Source organism: Lineus longissimus, chromosome 10, assembly GCF_910592395.1.
Source record: "Lineus longissimus chromosome 10, tnLinLong1.2, whole genome shotgun sequence".
NCBI lineage: Eukaryota > Metazoa > Nemertea > Pilidiophora > Heteronemertea > Lineidae > Lineus > Lineus longissimus.
Genome location: NC_088317.1, coordinates 6,538,333 through 6,560,527, shown reverse-complemented (window position 1 = coordinate 6,560,527; position 22,195 = coordinate 6,538,333). Strand labels below are relative to the sequence as shown.

General features: G+C 41.4%; 1 protein-coding gene across 2 annotated transcripts; it reads right to left on the bottom strand.

Annotated features, from left to right (window-relative positions):
- Positions 1-1,401: 1,401 nt before the first annotated feature.
- On the bottom strand, positions 1,402-21,606 carry LOC135494725 (uncharacterized). 2 transcript variants are annotated; one of them, XR_010448429.1, is made up of 17 exons: positions 21,404-21,606; positions 13,569-13,743; positions 12,834-13,059; positions 12,103-12,219; positions 11,056-11,274; positions 10,489-10,632; positions 9,852-10,035; positions 9,254-9,423; positions 8,556-8,900; positions 8,095-8,265; positions 7,049-7,527; positions 6,570-6,657; positions 6,179-6,291; positions 5,041-5,145; positions 4,612-4,704; positions 3,074-4,223; positions 1,402-2,443 (listed from the first exon to the last, which is right to left on the bottom strand). XR_010448429.1 is itself a non-coding variant. In XM_064782976.1 (16 exons), exons 2-16 carry the CDS (start codon positions 13,725-13,727, stop codon positions 4,134-4,136), a joined length of 2,703 nt encoding a protein of 900 aa, XP_064639046.1. In that variant the 5' UTR covers positions 13,728-13,743; positions 21,404-21,606; the 3' UTR covers positions 1,402-4,133. The 2 variants fall into 2 exon arrangements, 1 of the variants encoding a protein (XP_064639046.1); XM_064782976.1 differs by having other exon boundaries at positions 1,402-4,223.
- Between the last annotated feature and the right edge of the window lie 589 nt (positions 21,607-22,195).

Below are 22,195 nucleotides of genomic sequence, written 5' to 3'. Positions count from 1 at the left end.
TTTATTATAAGGAAAAGTTTTTTAATTTTTTTAAAAAATCCAATGTTGAGAAATATCATCATCTTTTTTGTAAATGAAGACCTCATCTTCATCATGAGGACCCAAATCTAAAATATTTTCCTTTATTTCTTTTGGTAATATTACACTGTACAAGGTTTTTTTATCTCTGGGTATTAACGATAGTAAAAAAGCATACTTATCAGTTGATGATAGAATATCTATTTTTTCAATTTTATACCAGGTATTATCAGGAAGATTTTTCCAATTGACATATACTTCGTTCATTTTATTTACAAGAAAATAATTTTTGTTAAGTAGACGTTTTTTAAATTAATCAAGTTGTTCTTTTTTATTTAAAAAATCCAATGTTGACTCATATCATTGTCTTTTTTGTAAATGAAGACATCATCGTCTAGAAGAGGGCTTATATCACCCAGGTCTAAAATTTTATCCTTAATTCGTTTTGTCAGTCTTACAATATACAAAGTTTTTTTATCATCTCTGGGATATAAAAATAGTAAAAAATCATACTTATCTGTTATTGATAAATAGTCCAATCTATCAATCTTATACCAAGTATTATCAGGAAGATTTCTCCAATTGACATATACTTCTCTCATTTTATTATGTTTTTATTTTCTTCAGATATAGGTTTTGTCATTATTCCAAGAGGTTAAATCCATAAAACTTTTTACCCTGTTTTGTTTCCTTGACTCCTGTGAACCTTATATAATTGTGATCAAGATTTATTTTTTGTTTGATGACACTCGTCGCCCACACTGTCAACTCTTTAGATTCTGAGTCTTCAAGTTCAAGGAGTGTTGATTCTCCTATTTTTGTGCTTATACTTCTGAATGAGTTGATTTTGTACCATTTGTTCACTGGAAGATCTTTAAATTTTAGATAATCTGTTGACTCTGTGACTCTTGATTCAAGTTCTTCGTTTGACGGAAAGTTCATTTTATTTACAAGAAAATAATTTTTGTTAAGTAGACGTTTTGTCATTTTTGTCATTTTGGTAATTTTTGTAATTTTTGTAAATTTTTTAATTTTTTTTAATTTTTGTAATTTTTTTAAATTTTAAATTTTTGTAATTTTTGTAATTTTTTTAAATTTTAAATTTTTGTCATTTTTGTAATTTTTATCATTTTTGTAAATTTTGTAAATTTTGTAAATTTTGTAATTTTTTATAAATTTGGACGATTTGGACGATTTTGTGACTTGACTGAGAAATGACTGGAAACTGTTTAGACTGAGATTTGACTGAGATAAGTTTTGAAACGTGTTGACTGGGATTTGACTTGGAGATTTTTGACTGGGATTTGAGCTTGAGTTAGAATGCCCATTATTACACTACTTCGAAGGAAGAGAGACAACTCAACGCAGTATCATTTTGTCACTTTAATAGGCATTTATTTCGGTAAAATATTATATATACACTGTACAGTGTTGCCAGTCACATTTTTACAGAAGGACGAGTTTTGAAGAACGTCTTCGTTTCATACTGTATCGTTTATAAACATTGATTAGAGGGCTAAATGATAATAATGGTAGTTGAGGCTGTGGGTTAAAACCTGAAGAAGACACAATACACCTTCGAGTACCTATAGGCACGTTTGAGAAAATATTCGGCCGAGTATACTATTGTGCCCGTAACCAGTGTAAATGTGATTGACCACCGTGTGGTAATCGCCAAACATATCTTTCCGTGTGGCATATAAGATAGCCGTAGCCAGAGTGCATGGCACGAAGGGGCAAACGACTACCCTTTTGACCAAACATCATTCTTTGAAATTGACAGGGGAAGCAACTGAGCTGCCGAGGTCATGAAAAAAAAACGATATTCAGTTAATATTCAATTTCGCGAAGGACATTTTTTACGAGTTCATGCAGGATTTTTATACTTTGCCAAGATCCCATCTAATAATCTTATAAGAATATCATCATGACTACTCCAATGATCACATGAATGGCTGTCTATCAAATAAATCCTGTGTGCAAAGGTCAGTTAAACTATCGCAGCCTGCTAGAGAACACCTGGCTTATTCATGAAATCCCTAACAAATCACACCGGCTGCTATGCTCTTCTGAATGACTTTAGAGTCAAGAAAAATGTTTTAGAGAGAAGAAAAACGATAAGCGCAGTTGACTACGATTGATACTGGCTTATTATAAACCGCGAGATGCGGAATGCGAAATCGCGAGATGCCAACCTCGGTGAGCGTACCATTCGTCACAGGATGTGTAGCAAATATGGAACCTGAAAAGGCGAACATTCATGAGACCGAGGCTGTAGTAGGGAGCTATCCTTGTTTTGATTGGCCCATTGAAATAGACTCCGCTGTGCGATGTGTGGAATTTAACCTAATTTATAGCCTAGTTTCGATTGTCAGACTATCCCGCGCTATTTTGAGGGATGACCAGACGTTCACCAGGTGCATGCCTATGGCCGACTTCGATTGCTTACTCGAGTTCTCCCCGAGCGACTCGGGGAGCAATCGAACATAGAATTTTGCTCGGGTGACTACCCGAGTGACGTCATATTTGACCTACTTAGTTCCTCGAGGACTACCCTGGACCGCACAGGAGTGGGTTTTGAATTACCCGCAGAACACGTGATTAATCATGGCTGCCAGCAACTTGTAAGCACGTTTTCTGATGAAAAAAACCCCTGTTTTTGGCCGTATTTCTTCTGTTCGTTACCAAATATCCCTAAATGAAGTAGAACTAGAACAATAGTTATCGGATTGCTAGCTGACATCGGTTGTAATGCGTTCTCAGACACTGAAAGGGCCTAAACAACACAGTTTGTACAAAGTAGGCCTGCACCGTCAATGTACATGATCAGCCAAGGAATTGACCGTCTGGGGGCTGGAGTAACTCGTCAAATTGGAAAAAACTTATCACAAACTCACGATTTAAGTTCGGCGCCGCCATGATTATTCGCTACTCCATTCTCGCGGGCCGTTCGATTGTTCCCCTCACTCGACATGCGCAGAGCACGCATTACCTCATCGGTGACGTCACGCTCGGGCACTCGCACTCCACCCTAGAGTAAGCAATCGAAGTCAGCCCTTGCTATCGGTCAATCTTGTGTATGGTGACTTGTGCCGCCAGGCGTAACGTGAAAATAATCTTGATACATGCAGCATCATGAACCTCGTGGTATTATACTCACAGTATATCTTGATAAGTTGCAAAAACCTTTGTGGTCAAGATGAACATGCAGTTGCATGTAACCTTTGTATTGTCTTCGGCCCTACTATCATTGAATGGAGAAGTGGACAGTAGCGTTAGAAATGGTGATTGTCATGGTCCGGGGAAGTAGAAAATCTTGTGGCAGAAAATAATAATTACTCATCTCGCGATTTCGCAATTCCTCATCTCGCGGTTTATAATAAGCCATTGATACTCTGTAGTATATCAAAGCACGTCGTCCATGATTTTCTCGAAGTGACTAATCAGCGAATTTTTCATTTTGAGAAAACTCCACTCAAAGATTCCGTATAGTTTGAATGACTCCATGCATATGAAATAGTATAATGGCACGAAATGCATGAACAGAGGGTAATGAGTTATAGAATTGACATGGCGTTGAATATCATCATGATAATTAATGTGTAAGTAGACAAGGCTAGTACAACTCAGATGGCGCTGATATCTCCATTTCAGAAAATGGCAGACTGGTCATATCGATGACGTTATAGAAACTATTTGAGTTTTCTGTTAAGATCTTTGAAATATCACAGTCAGTTCATCATCATCACGTCTTATACAAGTGAAAAGTCAGCGAAATTAACAAAGTTAAGCATGAACTCCAAGAAGGGTATTTATCTTGTTCCGGTGTAGAAGTTTGAAGGCACAAATGATTCTATCGTGCGCTTTTCATCTCTGAGGTATTGACAGACATGGCCTTTACATACGCGTGTAGAACCATATATTGTACCACAATCCGTCAGTGATAATACAATAGGGGAGTACAGTTTGCACGATAAATGTTCTCTACTTATGCATCTGGTGCATGTGGATTTGACTAATTAGGGAAATGTTTGGTTTATCTCCTAATTTTTGAGTTGGTAACCGTGCCACCGTGATCATCTGCCTTGAATGTTGCCTCCAGAATCAGTTCCTGCTCATGCGGACTGCTGCTGACATGCTTCCCCATCCGTCTGAGGAAGCTCACCGTAGACTTTCTCTCGCTCTTTGACCATTGCTTCTCGCACCTGAACAAAGAAAGAATGATTCTGAGTCTGATTATAATGCGATGATTTCATTGGGGCGGTTACCCGTTCTGGTCGGCACCGCCGCGATAACGATAACGATACGCTACAATTTAGTTTATCAGCGCCGCGGTTACAGAAAGGAGTTTTTGAATCCGGTTACGCATGTCCCCGATCATGAATGAGTTGATATGAGTTATGCGAATCCGTAACCGGATAAAAAAATCCAAAATGGCTAGGGCGACCATCCTACGGCGTCAACGATTTTATAAATAAATACTGTAGATCAAAAACACATTTTGCACAGGGAGAACTTGGGAGACAGCAGAACATTTCACCCTGACGTTCCTGCCCAGTCAGTGTTGCTTGCGTGAGTGGCGATGGTTCATACCTTGTAGTCGTTGACACGCCTGCCTCGAGTCTTACTGAGTGTCGGTGTCTCCTTATCCATCTCCCTCACGTACTCTACGGCGCTAATGTTGTTCTGTAAGACGGAAATAAACGCACAAACTTTACTAATGCATGACCAAGCTCACGAAAATTAGCGTACAATTTGCATACGGAAAACTAACTCAAAACGTCTCATTATATCCAGTTATCTAAGGAACCGAAGTTCGGTTCTATCAGATTTGGTCACCAAGCCAGGCAGCGAATCTGCGCACATAAATATGGTGTATCAAACTAAGACCTAATAACTCAGACCTGAGGTAAAAGACTAAGATACCCATGGCAAGGTAAAAAACTAAAACCTAGGCGTGTTTTTGATCATAGCTTTGACACTTCACGGCAGCGCCAAATGACATGAATAAAAGAAACTTACTGCGTCAAGGACAGCGAGATTAGTCATGCCTGCCGTATTTATGATCTGCAGTATTTTCCTTCCATCTCCAAGGCAGCAGGCGTAATGAACGGGTGTTCGAAGCAGCTGCAAAATGCGATACGAATGAGTGTGTTAGTTGTCTTCTCCTGATTGTGTGTAGTCAAAGCAATAGAACTGCACATTTTCCACATCATTGTTCTGTTTAATAGTCCCCACGACGATCTCCCAATGTGGCCAGGGTATGGAACTGGCAGGCAGTGCCCACTCCCCTCCCTAGCTCGTGCTTGTGCGAGAGGCGAGACACTGGCTCCTCAGAACCCGGGCCGATTTCCGCTCGATTGCTCGGCAGGGCAGGGCATGCACTGACAAGAGATGGAAAACCCCGAAACACAAACTCGAGCAGATGCTCTCGATCAAGCTTCTAAGAGAAGGACAATCTGACTACAAACCACGACCCCATCTATTGTGAACCGCCATGAACATTGTCGTGATAATGTACATGCCACATAAACCAACACCGCAAGAATCGATCATGATGTCTCTATCATTAAAAGGCGATATTTTGGTTCTTTCATTTATTCGATTTTGTTTTCTTCAAGAAGAAATAAAAAAACTGTCCATGTGTCAATGTTTTTTGAAGATTTATGGCGTTGAAAAAATCTTAAAAACCCAAATTTTACGATGATAACATGATGGACATTTACAAAGCTGCATTAAATAAAAATAATATCTCAATATGCCTCATAAATAGACAGGTCACGTCACTTTTGACATAAACTTCTTTAAAAATATCTCGAAAACCATCAAATACGTTTAGAATGACAGAAAAAACACTGTTTTAAAACGAGCAATTTTTATCAAAAAAATCGTCCATCTTAATACCTACTCCAAAAATACGCGGCCCCCATGACGTCTCCCGTTTACTGTCAAATCTGTGACGTAGTCGAAGACCACCATGGATTCTATGAACATGCACGAGAACGTGATGAAGATATGCAACTTTTAACTAAATAAAAATGTGTGAAAATAGAAAAAATCCTGCCTCCCGTTGGAAAAACTATTTTTCCATGGACGTCCCTCGTATAGTTAATTCTTTGTCGATTTGTAATATTTTCGGACCACTCTGGGTATTACATACGTTGTCTTTGTCCTTGATAAGATCAGGATACTGCTCTACCACGCATGCTACAACCTCCGCTTGGCCCCACAAAACTGCCATGTGAAGCATGTTGCGCCCTCCCTTGTCTTTACCTGAAATAAAAAAAACGACAGGTAATTTTGATAATCCTAAGATGGTAGGACTCGACTATCGTCACGCCTGACAATAGACTGTTTTCGCAACGCCTACGAAGTACAAAACTCGGACGTCTGTCGTGTCATCAAAAGTTCTGAGCAATACTTCATTGGGACATACACTTGTTGTGCGAGGAACCAGGATTTTAGTTTTCGGGAATAAAGGTGTTATAAGTGATACCTGCGAAAATTAAATGCCCGCAAAGTGTCGGTTTTCCATTCAGAGTTGTACCTACCATAGGCCCCTTTCTTCTCTTGAGAAAGCTTTGTAAGTGTCTTGAGATCGCCGGATTTGCAGGCTGTGTGGAGCGAGTCAATCAGCACCTACAAAATAAAGCAGGACTCGCAGGGCCGGATCCAGGTTGTGGAAAACGAGTGGGCGTACAGTTGTTGGCGCAGGAGGCGTAAGCGTCACCCCACTGCACACACCTCCCACACGCCCTCGCCCCTGATCGAATCCGGCTGGCCCGCCTGTTGAGACTATCAATAGCTCGTGTACCATTCTAGCATTATCTCCTTAGTTAAGAGCATCGAATATATTCGAACTAATACCAAGAACACGAAAAGTTAAAATGTTTTTCAGCACTTATGCACTGTCCATAACCAACAAACCGTGAGATTTTCGCAAAGGAAAATCGTAGATGGCATATGACCGCTTGCCAATTTATTTCTTCGGTCTTTAATGTACATGTATTTCAAGTTAAAATTCCATTACCTCGTATTCAGGAATTTCAGCGAGCAATTCCAAGATGTCTTTTTGTTCCTTCAAGTAAGCCAGTTCCCTCGCTGTCTTCTTCTTCGCAGTGCCACTAATGTCTAGAATATGATCATAACCATCCAGTATAAGTCTCTCAACAATCTCGAATTCGCCTGTCGAGACACAGTACAAAACGTAGTCATCAATCACAGGCCGAATTTGATTGGCTTCTATATCAGGAATCACTCCCATGGTGCAATAGTCCCTTCCGGTTAGACCATTAAGGTCACGTGATGCAACATTGATACCTCGTTCCAGTAAAACTTTCACGATTTCCGCCTTTTTTGCATCCTTTTTTAGGATGGCCTTGTGCAGCATGGTTGCCCCTCGCTCGTCCCGCAGGACTAGATCGGCTGCTTTTGCCACCTCTTTGGTGACGTCACAGTCAATCACGTCCCGGAAAGCCCAGAATGCAGCTGGTCCACACGGAGCACATTCTGAAATAGGGAAATGATGTCAGATTTAAACCCAAGAAAGATAATGTTGAATGGTTGACGCACATCGCAAAAACACCCACCTACCCCTTTTCATATTGGCATCGCACTTTTGGCGTGTCGACTTTGAAATGTGTTTATCGACTTGATAGGGTTAGGTTGCTTCACTTTGTATTCAAGAGGCTATTGTAAAAAGATAAACTGCGCAGTCAACCAGAGTTCCCTAGAAATGGTCTCACAAACGCTAATGTTTGCAATGTCCACATGAAGAAGGTACCACGCACAAGTACGGATCCTTTGTAACAAATCCATGCATACTAATAAACAGGAAGCCAACTAATTCCGCCGAGTAGCCTTTATATTATTAACACCCCTCACTGTGTAAATACGATTGACTATTCACCCACTGCATCCACCCATCCCTTTCCTAACCCTCAGTAAACTACGCCGTCAGATCGGTCCCGTACTCTCAAGGGAACCTCCAAACTTCAGCAGTACATTGTTTAACTGCACTGTGTCTATACGCACACCGGGTAAAAATGCACCGCGCCTACCAATTCCAATTCTTACCTTCATACTGCACCGTCAGGTCGGCCCCGTACTCTAGCAGGAACCTCACAACTTCAGCAGTACAGATCTCGATAGCGGAGATGATTAGAGGTCGCGGCACGTACTCTGAGCTTCGGTCATGCTTGTAGCCCGCATGGTAGAATTCATCTTTGATGTTGACTTTCCATTTTCCTGAAGTTGTAACGCGATTATAGTCTAACCATGTGATAGTTTACATTTCGAATGTTGAAAATTCTTGTGCCGAATGTTTCTGATGCTTTAATATTTGCATATATTCGATGCACTGAATGATGGTTACCACATAGACAAATTAGTAGGATTTTGATTCTGATCATGATGACAATGGAGTTAGGAAACGCAAGCCACTACTCTGTGATTACGCCTATACAGCATCCAGGCAAGATGGCTAGCGGAACAAAATATACATCTTTTTCGACGAAATGATCGTGTCACATTCTTACCCTTTCCAAGTGCTAGGTAATGCTTCATTCTCTTCGTATCGCACGCAAATGTGGAACAGACGAACTCATTCACGTGTGCGTACTCCTCCAGAGCAGAGGCGACCTCTGTGTAACCTTTGGCGCGTGCAACCTCCAAAACCTTGCGGTCAAACCGCGTGATATTGACTCTGCACCAGACCTTCAACCATCGTTTGACCCTGTCTACATCGTTGTCTTCCACAGCCACCCAAAGGCCGGGCATATCTATTCGGCGGGGTTTCTTGGTGAGTACGTAGCGGCCTTTGTGGTCATACTTCTCCATGCAGACGACCTCGCCGTTTCCAGATGGAATGGAAGCATCAACACCTGTAATGATGTAAAAAAGCTACATAATAGGAAAGGGCCGGCTAGTTGCACTTACAAGCTGTGGATATCGTTGAGGTGCTGATCGGAGCAACGCGCAAAACTAACAAGACAAACAGCAACGACGATATTTGATTTCGATTCACGATGTACGTATTCTTTTTCGGTTTCCTTCACAGACCACTGGGATGGCACGATGCTCCCGTTTTCCCTGGCAATGTAGGTCAGAATCGGAGGAAGCCACCTACCGTTCCGAAAAAGATACATTCTTACTGGGGGCTTTGATAGCAGTTTATTTTTAACCTCGCCTATTTCTAGTAAACTACGACGTCCCCCGGAGGAGCAAGTCGACATACCCAATCTAATCACATGTTCCAGTAACCTTCTGTCCTCTTCATTGAAGGCCTTGATAAGGATTGTATCGCCATGCGCATCACGGGCATTGACATCAACGCCATCTAGCGCCAGTCGGTAAAGTATTCGGACCAGGTGGTTTTTGACGACCACATCCTCTGTGGCGTAGTATCTGAAGAATATGGGATTCATGGTCACTTTCCCACAGGATTTCTGTGTATTACTGTCCCTCAATCATTAAAAATGAATCAAAATGAATGAATGTCAGCTGGACATTATCTACATGTGCAGCATTCTTACATCATTCCAGTTCTGCGGAGACAATTCTTGTAAGATTTGTGAATAATGAGATATTAAGTTTGGGTTCGTCGGACTTCCGCAGTCATCAGTTTGACATATACTGCCCGATCAACAGACAAAAGACTCCAAGACTGCGATATCTGTATAAAGGTACCATGTTCGGCCAGGAGTTGCAGATTTGATGATAGCCAAACTTGGGGTGGGGGGGGGGGGGGGCTATCTTTAAGTCGACTTGCACTGATTATAACCAGATCGTTAAACAAGCAAATTTGGCTAAATGAGTACCTGCCTTTGCCTTACCTTTCTACTACCAAATGAAGATACGTGTACCCATCCGACTCGGGTCGGTTGCTGCGGGCGTGTACGTTGACCGAACCAGCCTTAAGCTGTTCCAGAGCAGCCAGGGTGGATTGAGGCGTGTTCTCTTCAAGGTTCAAGTAAAACGGCGTCGTTTGAAATTCGCTGTACGATTCCGTGATTTTCGCTGCAAGACGGTGGAATAATGTGGTCAACGAATACTGAAGTTTATTTCATAACAAAAGGCACTGCACAAAAGAATAACCTAACAATAATGACATGGAATGTTTGCCAGTTTTAGCATCAAATGGCTCGTCATTGGTCATGCTTCTTGCCGGTTCTTCATAACAAAGCCAAACATCTTTTAGCTATTTCAATCTCTAAAGTTTTAACTGATATATACAACATAGAGTTAGTTCTGCATTTTCTGTGCGAAGTCGCCAATAAGGCCCTTTGATCCCGTACTTTCACGCACCCATGATGTGTTCCACGAATCGTGGATTAGCGGATCCAAAATGGCGGCCTGTTTTGGTAGTCACGGAACAACATTGATACGCAAATACGCTAGGGTCCACAGGAAAGATTGGAACAGATTCCGTAAGGTTAGTGTTTGAGATTTTGCATAAAAGCAACATCGTACCTTGGTAATCTTTATCATCAGTTGCACCGTGTTTTAATAGTAGCTTAACCACATCCGCTGATAGTTGACCCATTTCCTTTACCGCGGCGACCAGCGGCTTGGGAATGGGGAATGACTCGTCACAGGTGGACAGGTTGCATCTGTCTGCAGTGATAAAATGTTGAGAGAAAATTGGAAATTCTAAGGATCTAAAGTTTGAAATGAAAATGTTTTGATAAGATTGACAATAAATGCGGGTGATCCCCTGTCCCCGTCATGTTTGGTCAAGTACATGTCATGTTCAAGTCAAGTTTCGAAAGAAGAGCTTTGATCTGTTGCGATCTTTTTAATACCAACATTGAAGTGAATGTATCCTCACCATAATCACACGACTCGTCAACCAGAGTGACGGAGAAAAGACAGACATCGGTATTTTTCTATTGAATCGGTACCATCCCTATGTGGGGATATAATATCAACGTATAATAATTGATACTTTAATGTAAATAACGCCGTCGTCCGCAATTCCAATTAAGCATTGCATAAGAAAAAAATCATAAAACAAAAATTAATTAATTAATATATTACCTGTCTTTATACTAAGCAATTCCTTCACCTTTGGCCCATCACAGGCAAGTGCAGCACATACCAACTCGTTCGTATTTTCAAACCTTTCTAATAACTTCAACATTTCAATGTTCCCAGTTTCGTCAGCAACGTTCATCAGCTTACGTCGTTGTCTGTAAGTGTTGACCCGCACCCAAGCGTTCAGGTATTGCTTGGCTAATTCGATGTTTTCGGATTCAACTGAAAGGAACGATATAACATATTAGTGAGTTTTCGCAAAGCCCTCGAAACGGCAGCGTGAACGCCCTTTGTTCGAAATCGTTATCTGGAGGCAAACAATGAGATAGGCGATCGCGTTGGCCTTCCGTGGGATTTACGAAAACTTACTAATAATATAAGACTGTGATGAACGTCTAGGTATACCAATGAAGTACATGATCCGCATGACTTTTGTGACGAAATTAACCTCTAGCACGTATTTATTGTTATAATTCACAACTTTATTAAAGATGCTTTCGTGATTTCACTGTGAGCAGTGCAAAAAGCAGGTTTCGCAACCTCATGGCTGCCAAGGTACGAACGGTGAATTACGAGCGGACCATGATTGGTTGAATAATGGTTACCTCGATTCATTTGTGTTGACGCGACACACACATTGAATTGACTCATCTTTACAACGTCACCAATACAAGAATTCGTAAATTCTTATCGATAAAATACATGTTCACCTTCGTAATTCGTTTTTCGTAAGGGTGGCAAAACCATGACCATTCTACGGTCTGGTAATCATCTCTGTTTTACAGTATTCGTATTGAGACAGGTTTCGCAATCATTACGAAGAGTTCCGAACGACCAAGAAGAAAGCATAATGCACGATCGACGACTTTTTGAAAACAAATTCCCCATTCCTCGTACAGCCAAGATGATTTACGAGTGACGCGTAAATGAATATGCAAAGGACCTGGACACCACAGACATTCGTACTTAGTACTCAGTCGTTCCTTAGGGCTGCGAAACCAGCCTATTATTGAATAACACGAATGAAATGCGTCGGAGTTTTGGGCCTACCTGCACTCCATATTCCCGATTTGGCGTTCTTCTGTCCCTTGACGAGCTGACATGAATGTTCTTTGAAACAGTGGATGACCCGACAGTTCTGTTCATTCGCAATGCCAGGATCAGCACCTAGCGGAAAGAAGATGGTTTGATCCTAGATGATTCAAAGAGGGTCCATGGTCGCCAGAAGCTTTTTGGTAAGACATCTACTGCCGGGGATTCAGGATGTTCTGCAGGGGGAGGGGTCAAGTTGCAACCGCAGATGGCAGTTATTAGCGCGGGGGAGGGGTCTGGGGCCTCCCTTGCAAACGACATAAATATTTGAAAGGTTGTATAATCATGCGATTTCCAAACATCTCGATCAGCATCAGGGGTGTGCTCCATAAGACAACTTTTTGAATTAAGAAAACATTAGAGGCGATTTCCAAGCTAGCAGTCCGCATCAAACATGGGGTCGTTCGAGAAGAACATATTAAAAGTTTGGAATGCTGTGGACGAGACTTCGAAGCAGCATCTCATTATCAGTATCAAAAATGAGTTCACCGAGGATGTTGACGACGGTTAACAAGGACAACGTAGCAGCCAGTGCTAAGCCAAGGAAAAATTTAATTTTTTTCAGCCATGTTTTTTGCTGTATTTTGGTAGTCATGACACCGCACTCTATCAAAAACGTCCTGGAACACCCCTGGAGCTCCTCTAAAATCAAAGAAGGCGGCTAAAATGCGAAAAAGGTGCCAACGTACCTGCTCGAATGAGATGTTGACAAAACACGTCACCAAATGGTTTAAAGCACGCAAGATGCATGGCAGTATTCCCTGCATTGTTCTTAGCGTTCACGTCGACCCCGCGCAGGATCAACTTGTACATCAGCGGAATGGCAGAAGTGACCTCCCCGGCCTTGGCGTGCAGTCTACTGGCCACAGAGATAAGATGATGAAGGTAGGTGTTTCGGTCTTTTTCTGTGGCTGCCTGAAAAACGATGAAACGGATGAGCAAGAGTATACATAGGCAAGCAGTAAGGCCTGGTTCCACTAGAGTGTACTACCGCTGCGGTCACCACCGCGGCCAAACGTCTTCAAGTGGAGCGGATGGTGGAAATAGAGGAATCAATGTGGACGAGGATAGTTTTGCCATGGCGGTGACCTGGGTGGAGAAAACGAATGAGGCCTTGCTGTTAAGCAAAACGCCATTCTTAATAAAACAAGAACTTTGAAAACAAGGTTATCTTCTCTCTGCCAATTTTGTTTCCAGTAAGATTATCAGTTGATTCCTTATAGTGACTACTCAGGCAATTGCATTCCATTCAAAAAATGATCAGCCTCGTACAATTCGAAATGTCAAGAACAGTTGGTAAAACACATTAGGAAAAATCAGGGTTTTTATTGCAGCTCCATCCGTCAAAGCTTGTTTTCCTCAGGATAGACTCATCATGTACTTAATTCTATCAAAAACAAATATATTTCTTAACAGCCCCCCACCTTGAAGTCATCCGCGTTCATTCTCCCAATGAGTCGCCATGCCTCTCTGATTGAGTTCTCTGTGGCCGCACTGATCAGCCGGTGTAGCCTGGTGTCCTCAATGAACTTCTCCTCAGGTCGGTTGGACGGGATATACTTTGACTGGAACTCTGACGACATGATGGTCAGATCATACCTACAAACAAAAGAAACAATCATAGCAACTGCTGCTTCATATCTGATATATACCGAACTGGGGTCATTGGTGGCGTCATCAAATACCTCCTGGTGGGAGTTAACGTAAGCCAAAAGCGAAGCTCCGCATCAGAGGTTTTGGGTGAAATGACATTGTCTGGCCGTATGCTGATTTGTGCCACAACCAACCGACAAATGCGGTAATTTCCATACTTAACACCTCAAACTAAACACTTCTTCCAGTGTATCTTTTGTACCAACCCTATGACCGTTGTTGTGACCAACAACAAAACCTCTGTGTCCGAAACGGAGGCAACGTACGCGTAGTCCATACAGAAGGAGTATACATGTACTTCATTGCAACCAACGTGTTTTTAGAAGACTAATTAAACTCCTGCCTCATCGACTTAAGCATGTTTACCCTCTGGAGAATCAGCCCAATATTTCCCGAGGGCCTGCCTCGGTTCGGATGTAGTTTCGAGGTAGGATTTCCTCCCCAGTTAGATGGCTCGAAAGTAATTATTTTTGGTGGGTTATTTAACATAGTACATAAAGGTGTTTGGAGAACTGAAAAGCAACTCGCACGCTAGAAGTAGCGAGAACCAAAGGTGCCTTCTGAGTGGAGAGGTGGCAGCTCTCCGCGCACAAATTACAATCAAAACAGATCACAAACATCACCCACAGGATGATGTTTCGAATATATATCCCAATCACCCTAGTAAAATTGCGGCATGACTAAAACACGGAATTTCGCGGATTTCCGCCGACTACGGAACGGATCACGGTGATGATGCGAGGATCAGGAGGAGAGGTCTCTCACTCGTATGTGACAACGAATATACCCCTACAGCGCAACAGGTACTCTTCACTCGCCTGTGTGAAATCTCTCAATCGCCTGTGACAACGAATACAGCCCTGCCGCGTGTGTGCAAGATCTCCCAGGAATTTGGAAACGAGCTTGGTTCCGTAATCCGCGGAAATCCGCGGAATTCCGTGTTTTAGTAATGCCAGTAACATTTGGGTACTATTTATAATCCATGAAGTAGATGCTACATTAATCCGGTACGGGAATAGTTGTTAACACGTCCTGGTATGAATGAAGATCAGTAAATGCTGAATATAGGATGTACATTCATATTATACCATTCTGTATAAAATGAAAGTACATGTACATGTAAGTGCACTTCCTATTCTCACGTCTCCTTCCAGCTGTAAAAATGAAACCGACATCGATCCAGCTTTACAGTCATGTGCATTTACACTAGGCCATTCAGTATAAAACGAAAGCAAGCGCATTTCCTATTCTCACGTATTCTTCCAGCTGTAAAAATAAAACCGACATTGATCGAGATGTGGCGTCAGATACAAACGCACAACGATTTAGAATTCTTTCAGTTGGAGCTGGCAACGTGTATCAGTATGACTGAAAGAAGATACCAGCGATACAATAGTAGTGATGAAAATCAATAATGAAATCGTCATTCATGTTTAATAAATGGAACAGTTTTTCCACGTTGTCGTCGTTATAAAATCATGTACGGATTTCAACGCATCGGAAAATAACTAGTGGTGTCTGTCAATCACATGTTGTCGTTTCAAATGCGATTTATTCCATCGCAGCCAAACGCTTCGGCGTCAAAGAAGTACTATATTTACGCACGAGACACTCACTATTCACATGGTTACCCTTTTGGTATCGGGAACATTCCCCGCACCGATACAGCTTGCAACTTGCAACATCGTTAGCATTGTTTATATTAATAACAAGCGTGTCCAAGCAGACGAGGGAATCGATTAGTGAATATCAGAATGAAACTTGAATCCGAATTGAACCGTACCCAAGAGCAGCCTTTTATTCCCAATGGCCAATGCGCTAGCAGAAACATACCACATGATTAATATGTTACAATTAGAATATTACGTTTCATTTGACATTTGTGCATGTACATTTTGTGAACCCTGAACATGTATAAATGAATATGGTATATAATAATGTGATTTCTACTTTATTTATCCTCGATCATCATTCGACCGAATCACGCAGGACCAATTTCGGGCGGAGGGTCCATCTATATTCAAACTAGTCATATAGGTTGAATTAGGAGGTTTCTGACTACATGGACAGCCACGATTTTTCGAGGGAATATCGTTTTGCCGGAGGATAATTTTGTTCAACTACTAATAATATAAAGGATATTCACTATCAATCTTGATGCGTGCCGAAAAGGGGGTTTGTATTCTTCGCACTCCCTCATCTACGGGGGCCAATATCTGGACCAAGAAAACACGTTTGCCACTCGAAACAATCAAGTGATATAACTTGTCAGGAATGAGGTGTTAAAAAAATGAACGTGATGACTAGTAAGCTTATTCCGAAGAAAAGGTAGCAAGATGGCCTTGAGTTTATCTGTATTTTGTATGAAACTGGCTGACAGCAAGACCGTGACTTCTCAGACAGGATCATTGAAAAATGTCCGAACCGCAACGAAAAATACACCAGAACAAAATGTAGGCCTAACGACGTCAGACGTCGACGTTGACGGAAAGTTGTGCGTATCATTGCCACGTTTTATTTGAATTGACATACATGTCATGACGAAAATGGCGATAAAACGCAAGACGACGTGGCGACAAAACCAGGTGGCCAACTCAAAATACATACCACGCACACACCGGCGAGTCGTTTTTGTCATCATAGAGAACTGTTGGCGGAGCATGGTGGCGATCATGGGGAATATATCACTCTTCCGAAAAATCCACTGCCCTGCTTGTCCCGTTGTGATAGTCCTACCAATAGGCCTATCATGATCAAGAAAAATGATCACTCCCCATGAGCCTTACTAGCATGCGTTTACCGTTGACCTATCAACAATGGGATAAATCTCAGTCACAAAGCCTATAAAGTACTAAAAGACCTACATTTATACTACGGTACGGATTATTGTGCTGATATTTGAATAAGTGGGCTTTATATGCCTGTGGCAATTCAAGAGCACTAAGAGACTTATGCATACATAACTATCATATACGGTAATGTGTGGTTTTCAGACTATCATGACAAGGCCTATCGAGAAGACGGGACACCTTCAATCGACGCGCGATCAAATCTGACGCCGACGTGTCCTGCGTCAGAGTATGAATTCGACATTGGCCTTCCTGCCCTTCTTTCCAGGTCCGGTTGTTAAAAACAAGTTGTCACTAACGCTGGCGTTAAGTCCAAGTGCTTCACTGAAGGAGATAACGCTGTGTTATGTTAACGCCAACATTAGTGACAAAAGTTTTGAACAAACAGACCCAGGACTTTAAACACCTCCTGAAGATTCGTACAAAATTGACAATTGCTGTCATTGTATTGTTTTGTCTCTATACGTGTGTAAGACCTTTAGAAATGCTGACAATTAGTCATAAGGACTTTTTACACATTTCGAAGATTTCTGTTACTAAGAAATCTTAGTAACAGTTCTGGTAAAAAAAAATTCCCGATCATTTTCAATTTTCAATTATGAATTAGAGGGGATTTCGCACCACCAGCGGATCAGCGTACTTTTTAAAATTTATTTCGGGCGGTGAAAATAACCCTTCTCATTTCTGTTTTAGAGCATGGTGCAAATCAGTTAGCTAGATTCGACCTGCATGATGACCATGTGGACAATAGAGCCTGCAGTAGGGTTCTATTCAGACAAACCCGTATATGGCTGGCGCGAGTGGACAGAATTCAGAATTATGCCACGGCATAAATCGATTAAGCAAAACCTCGGATCTCGTGAATTATGCCGCGGCATAAATAGGAATTGTGGACGGAATTGTCACTTATGGAGGACGGAAGTAAATCGGAATTGTGGTGCACCATAAATCAACCAATCAAAACATCCTATTTCTATTTATTCCTATTTATGCCGTGGCATAATTCTGAATTCTGCCGCGCCATAATTCACGAGATCCGATGCTTTGATTGGTTGATTTATGCCGTGGCATAATTCTGAATTTTGTCCACTCGCGCCAGCCATACCCCTATGACTTGGTGATGCAGCTATTTCTTTTCCGACTGAGACGCGGGAAAGGCATTGTATTATTGTTCGTGCAATGTTCGCTTTAAACTGAATTATTTAGTGGAATAAATTGCTATCATGCATGGCCCATGGACAATTAAACAATGTGCCACTTGCTATATTAACAAAATAGGATCCTTCATACAGCAATTTAGCTGAGCTTAAGAGGATTCGACGGTTTAGAGTTGGATACGCAATGGCTCAACTGTGGCTCTGTCCCTCTTCCCATGGCACCGGCACACTCGTATTTCCACCTGAGACATGTCTGGTTGGTGTAAGCCAGGCCAAGCTTATATTCCCGGCAAAAAAGGATATTATCATAAATGTCTACTAGGCAGTCATCCGTTCACTGCAACAATATTTATTGCAACTATCACGAACTATAGCGATCAATGCCACCATTAGAGTATCATTTTCCACTACACGATTCCAATTAACGCTAATGGGTAAATGGCAATCTGCCTTCAGATAATAGCGAGCTTTAGCAACTTTTCGACTCCGACTCCGACTTGAAATATGAGAACATATCGTGGGTGTTTGAAGTCATATTTCAAGTCGTCACGACTCAAATACGACTTCGATACTCATAAGCGCATATCCGACTATAATGACGCCATTTCTTTCTCACATAAAAGTGCTTTGCATGACTTGAAAACATTGATCCAATCGTTTATACCAAGAACCACGATGTCCATAGCCGTCTATTGCAATTGAATATCGTAGTTCAAGTCGGAGTCGGACAGGTGCTAAGGCTAGCTAGTCATGCAGAATACGAAGTATTTACTAATGTGCATATATCAGGGGTGGGTTCAGAATAAGCTAGACATATTTCAAGCACTTTAAATTTTGATCAACACTGATGATATTGATTAGAATTAGGAATGTCCATCATAATTTTGCTATTTTTCAACAATGTCCGAGCTGAATAGAGTGCTTATAGAGAGGTGTCCGCTGTAATTTGAGATACACACTACACTGGGACTTTTAGAAATATTCCATGCATGAAAATAGCTCGCCCCATGCTACTGATTGCATTATGAATCGATGGCAATGCTTTTTATGCTCAATATTTGTTTTATCAATTATTCAATGCTGTAAATACCGCCAGAAAAGCATTGATCTGTAGATTGAACTTACTTAAAGAATGGCTACAGGGTTGGCAGGCGGAAAGATCAGTGGCGTAGTGTTTAGAGCACCGGGTTCATAATCAGGAGGTCGTGGGTTCGATTCTCGGAAGGGTCACCGCTATTTCGCAAGCAAGGCACGCTATGAGCAAGGCACTTTACCCTAGTACTTGCTTCTCTCCACCCAGGAGTAAATGGGTAACTGGCAGCGATGGCAAATGTTAGTCCTGAGCGCTGTATAGCTGCAGCTCGGACCCGTGATACTCCCAGAGAGTAGAGCTTGAATCATGATTGTAGGCGTAACGTGAAGCGCTTTAAGCGACTAAAACCAGTTGGATTTAGCGCATTATAAGTCACATGATTATTATCATTTACATAACAGGATAGTGCATGGTGGAATAATGAAAGAAAGAGTCAACGAATGTGCTGGTTAAAAAAGTTTAAGTTTTGGGTTTATTGTCTGATATCAACTGCTGCCTGATCATCATCCGACGTCAAACCCCGGTCTATCTTGAATTATTTTAATCTCCACTCCAATGAATAATACCGCCATAATCCTTTGTTGAAATTATAAACCGAAATATTGATAGGTGCACAGGAGTAATGTTTGAAGTGGACTTATGTTGGCTGTCAAGTTGGATTAGGGTTTGTTTGTTTTTTTCCTTTCTGTGTTGTATACAAAGTTAAAATTGTCGATAGTGGTGATTTTCTGTGGAGAGAAACGAGGAAATTTGTGCTTAGAAATGATAATGTTGAGGTAATTTATCAGCAGGCTCCTTAGATATTTGGATAATGCTTCTCTGTCCAAAAGATAAAATGCTCTCACTCTGGTGATAGAATTTTAATCGTCATGATGAAAGTAATTCTCGCTAAACCTTCTTCTTCTGCGTTCAACCCAACCTGATGGTTGTCGTTGTTGATTGTGTGCACACCAGGTTAGACGCGAGTATGACCACTGCGCAGCGTTTTTGGTCAGGTTTTCCTTTAGAGCTTCCGTCTCCTAATCTGGTTGCCATTTCTCTGCTGACGAGCCCAGACTAACCGGTTTGATGGATTTCGGAGTTTTCTCTCCTAGACTTGTTGCCTATACCAGGGTTGAGCAGGCCAGTCTCCCCGCTCGCTCAAGCCTGAAGTGGCTAAGAGTTTAGGCAGGATCATGTGCACTCCTTGGGTTTACCAGAAAGATCTCTTTAACAATTAGGCCTTAATGTAAGCGTTTGTTAGAGATAGATTACATCTTACCCTCGACCTTCTTTGTTCTATAGGTCGGGGCCATTTAAGGTTGTATACATTTTCGCTGCATTTGCAGAATGATAAAATTCCTTACAAAGATAAACACATTTAGCACCTATGTACGTAACTCCGTTGGGAAAATTAATAACTCTATAATGACTAAAGACAGAATTGAGACTGACGTGTAAAGAATATATCAATTAATTACAACATATGGTCATTAAATCTGATATTCAACGAACAAAACAGCACGAAGGCTAATTAGCCCGAAGCAAACGATTACCTGATTGGATATTGGCAAGCCTTTGGAACTGAGTTATGTGAAAACCAAATGAAAAGTTGTCTCGGCTTGATACGTAGGCCTTGCACGTCATTGCAGTAATGTAGGCCCATTGTATGCCGCATGTTATAACGGATCCGATAGAAGTCCAAGCAATTATTCTATCGTGTCGGTAATAATGGTAGGCCTATTTCTCATAAAGATATGTTAATCCGAGCACAGGCATTATAAGTGTTTGATTTTAAATTTGCGGTTCGGAAATTAGAATAGTTTCGGTACGAAACTCTATTTGCAATTCGTTTCTACCCTATTTAATATGTACCTGGAGGCAAAGTCGAAATGCTTGGTAAAATGCACCTCGCTGTCAGGTAAAGCTTGTTTTGTCTCGATCTCGTTCAGGAACACTATCCTTTATGCACATTTATCGATCATGATTTGCAACAAGATACATGTCAAACTGCTTATTAAAATAAGTGGTATTTTTCAATTATGTGGCGAACCTGCCTTCCATGGATCGCTTTCGCGACTAATTAAAGCTAGAATTGATTTTAACACTTTATACCACTCGCCAAGATTCGCTTGTTGGTCACGTATATGTCTTAGGAAAATGAGAGATACAAAATCGTCTTCTGCTCACACAATAATTTTGCTTATCGCTGAAGAAGTTCTGAAACCTGCGTAAAGTCCTATCGAGACTGACGAACTCTAATATCACCGAGATGAAAAACACATTGATAAAATCAATTGTCCCTGGGACTCTCCATTCGTGGACATTCAAACGTAACACACATGGACTAAAAGATGTCAAATTAAAAACAATCAACAACAACACTTCGCAATTATATTGGAAAACAAGTTATCAAAATCTTCAAATAATCATTGCTGACCACTTGCTTTTCATCAGTTGCGGTTTCAGTTCGAAATCTCAACACAAATGTAACTGACACGGATACCAAAAAATGAAATATCACTAACCTTGCCTGTCAATTTCAGAAATATCCCCGTATCAGGGTGTCTCTATCACAAGCGGATGATTTCCTCCCTCAGTATTTTCTATAACACTAAACAAGAATAGTTCCATGGGGTACACAAACAGTAAAGATTGACAAAAAAACTTTCTAATAGCCGCTAGCTTAGCATGTACTATTCATGCAGTGGATATAGGGTAGTTTCCATTGATCTCACTAAGCCTAAGCGGCCTTAGTTACGGGGAGTAATCATTGTGTTGGTGATCTTGGATTATCAAAGCGACATTCGCGCTCTGTTTGGAATTTTAACGAACTAAAGCAAATAGGTTCGTCAACCTGCGCCCGACGTCTTTTGGCAGAAGCAAATATAACCTACAGGGATCAGTGGGAGAGTGATTAGAGAGCCGAGTTTATAGCCAGGAGGTCGTGGGTTCGACACACGGACGGATCAGCACTATTTCATCTTTGTGCCCTTTGGACAAGGCACTTAAACCTACTTGCTTTTCTCCTCCCAGGAGTAAATGGGTACCATACTTTCCTAGAAAGTTTACCCATGATAGACCAGCATCCTATCCAGAGAGAGTAATACTCCTAATCGCTTGATGCTGCATGTGTGAAAACCGGATAAGCTCCGGACGGATGAGCCATTTGCGGCTCGGGCAATTAGCCCAGTCGCCTTTTAACTAGTGGGCTTTTAATATTAGCACACATTCATAAATTCATAGACAGTAGAAAAACGCGTTATTCGATATAGTCCTGGCCAGAAATACCTTTCTCGCCACGTGAGTGCACGCCGAGA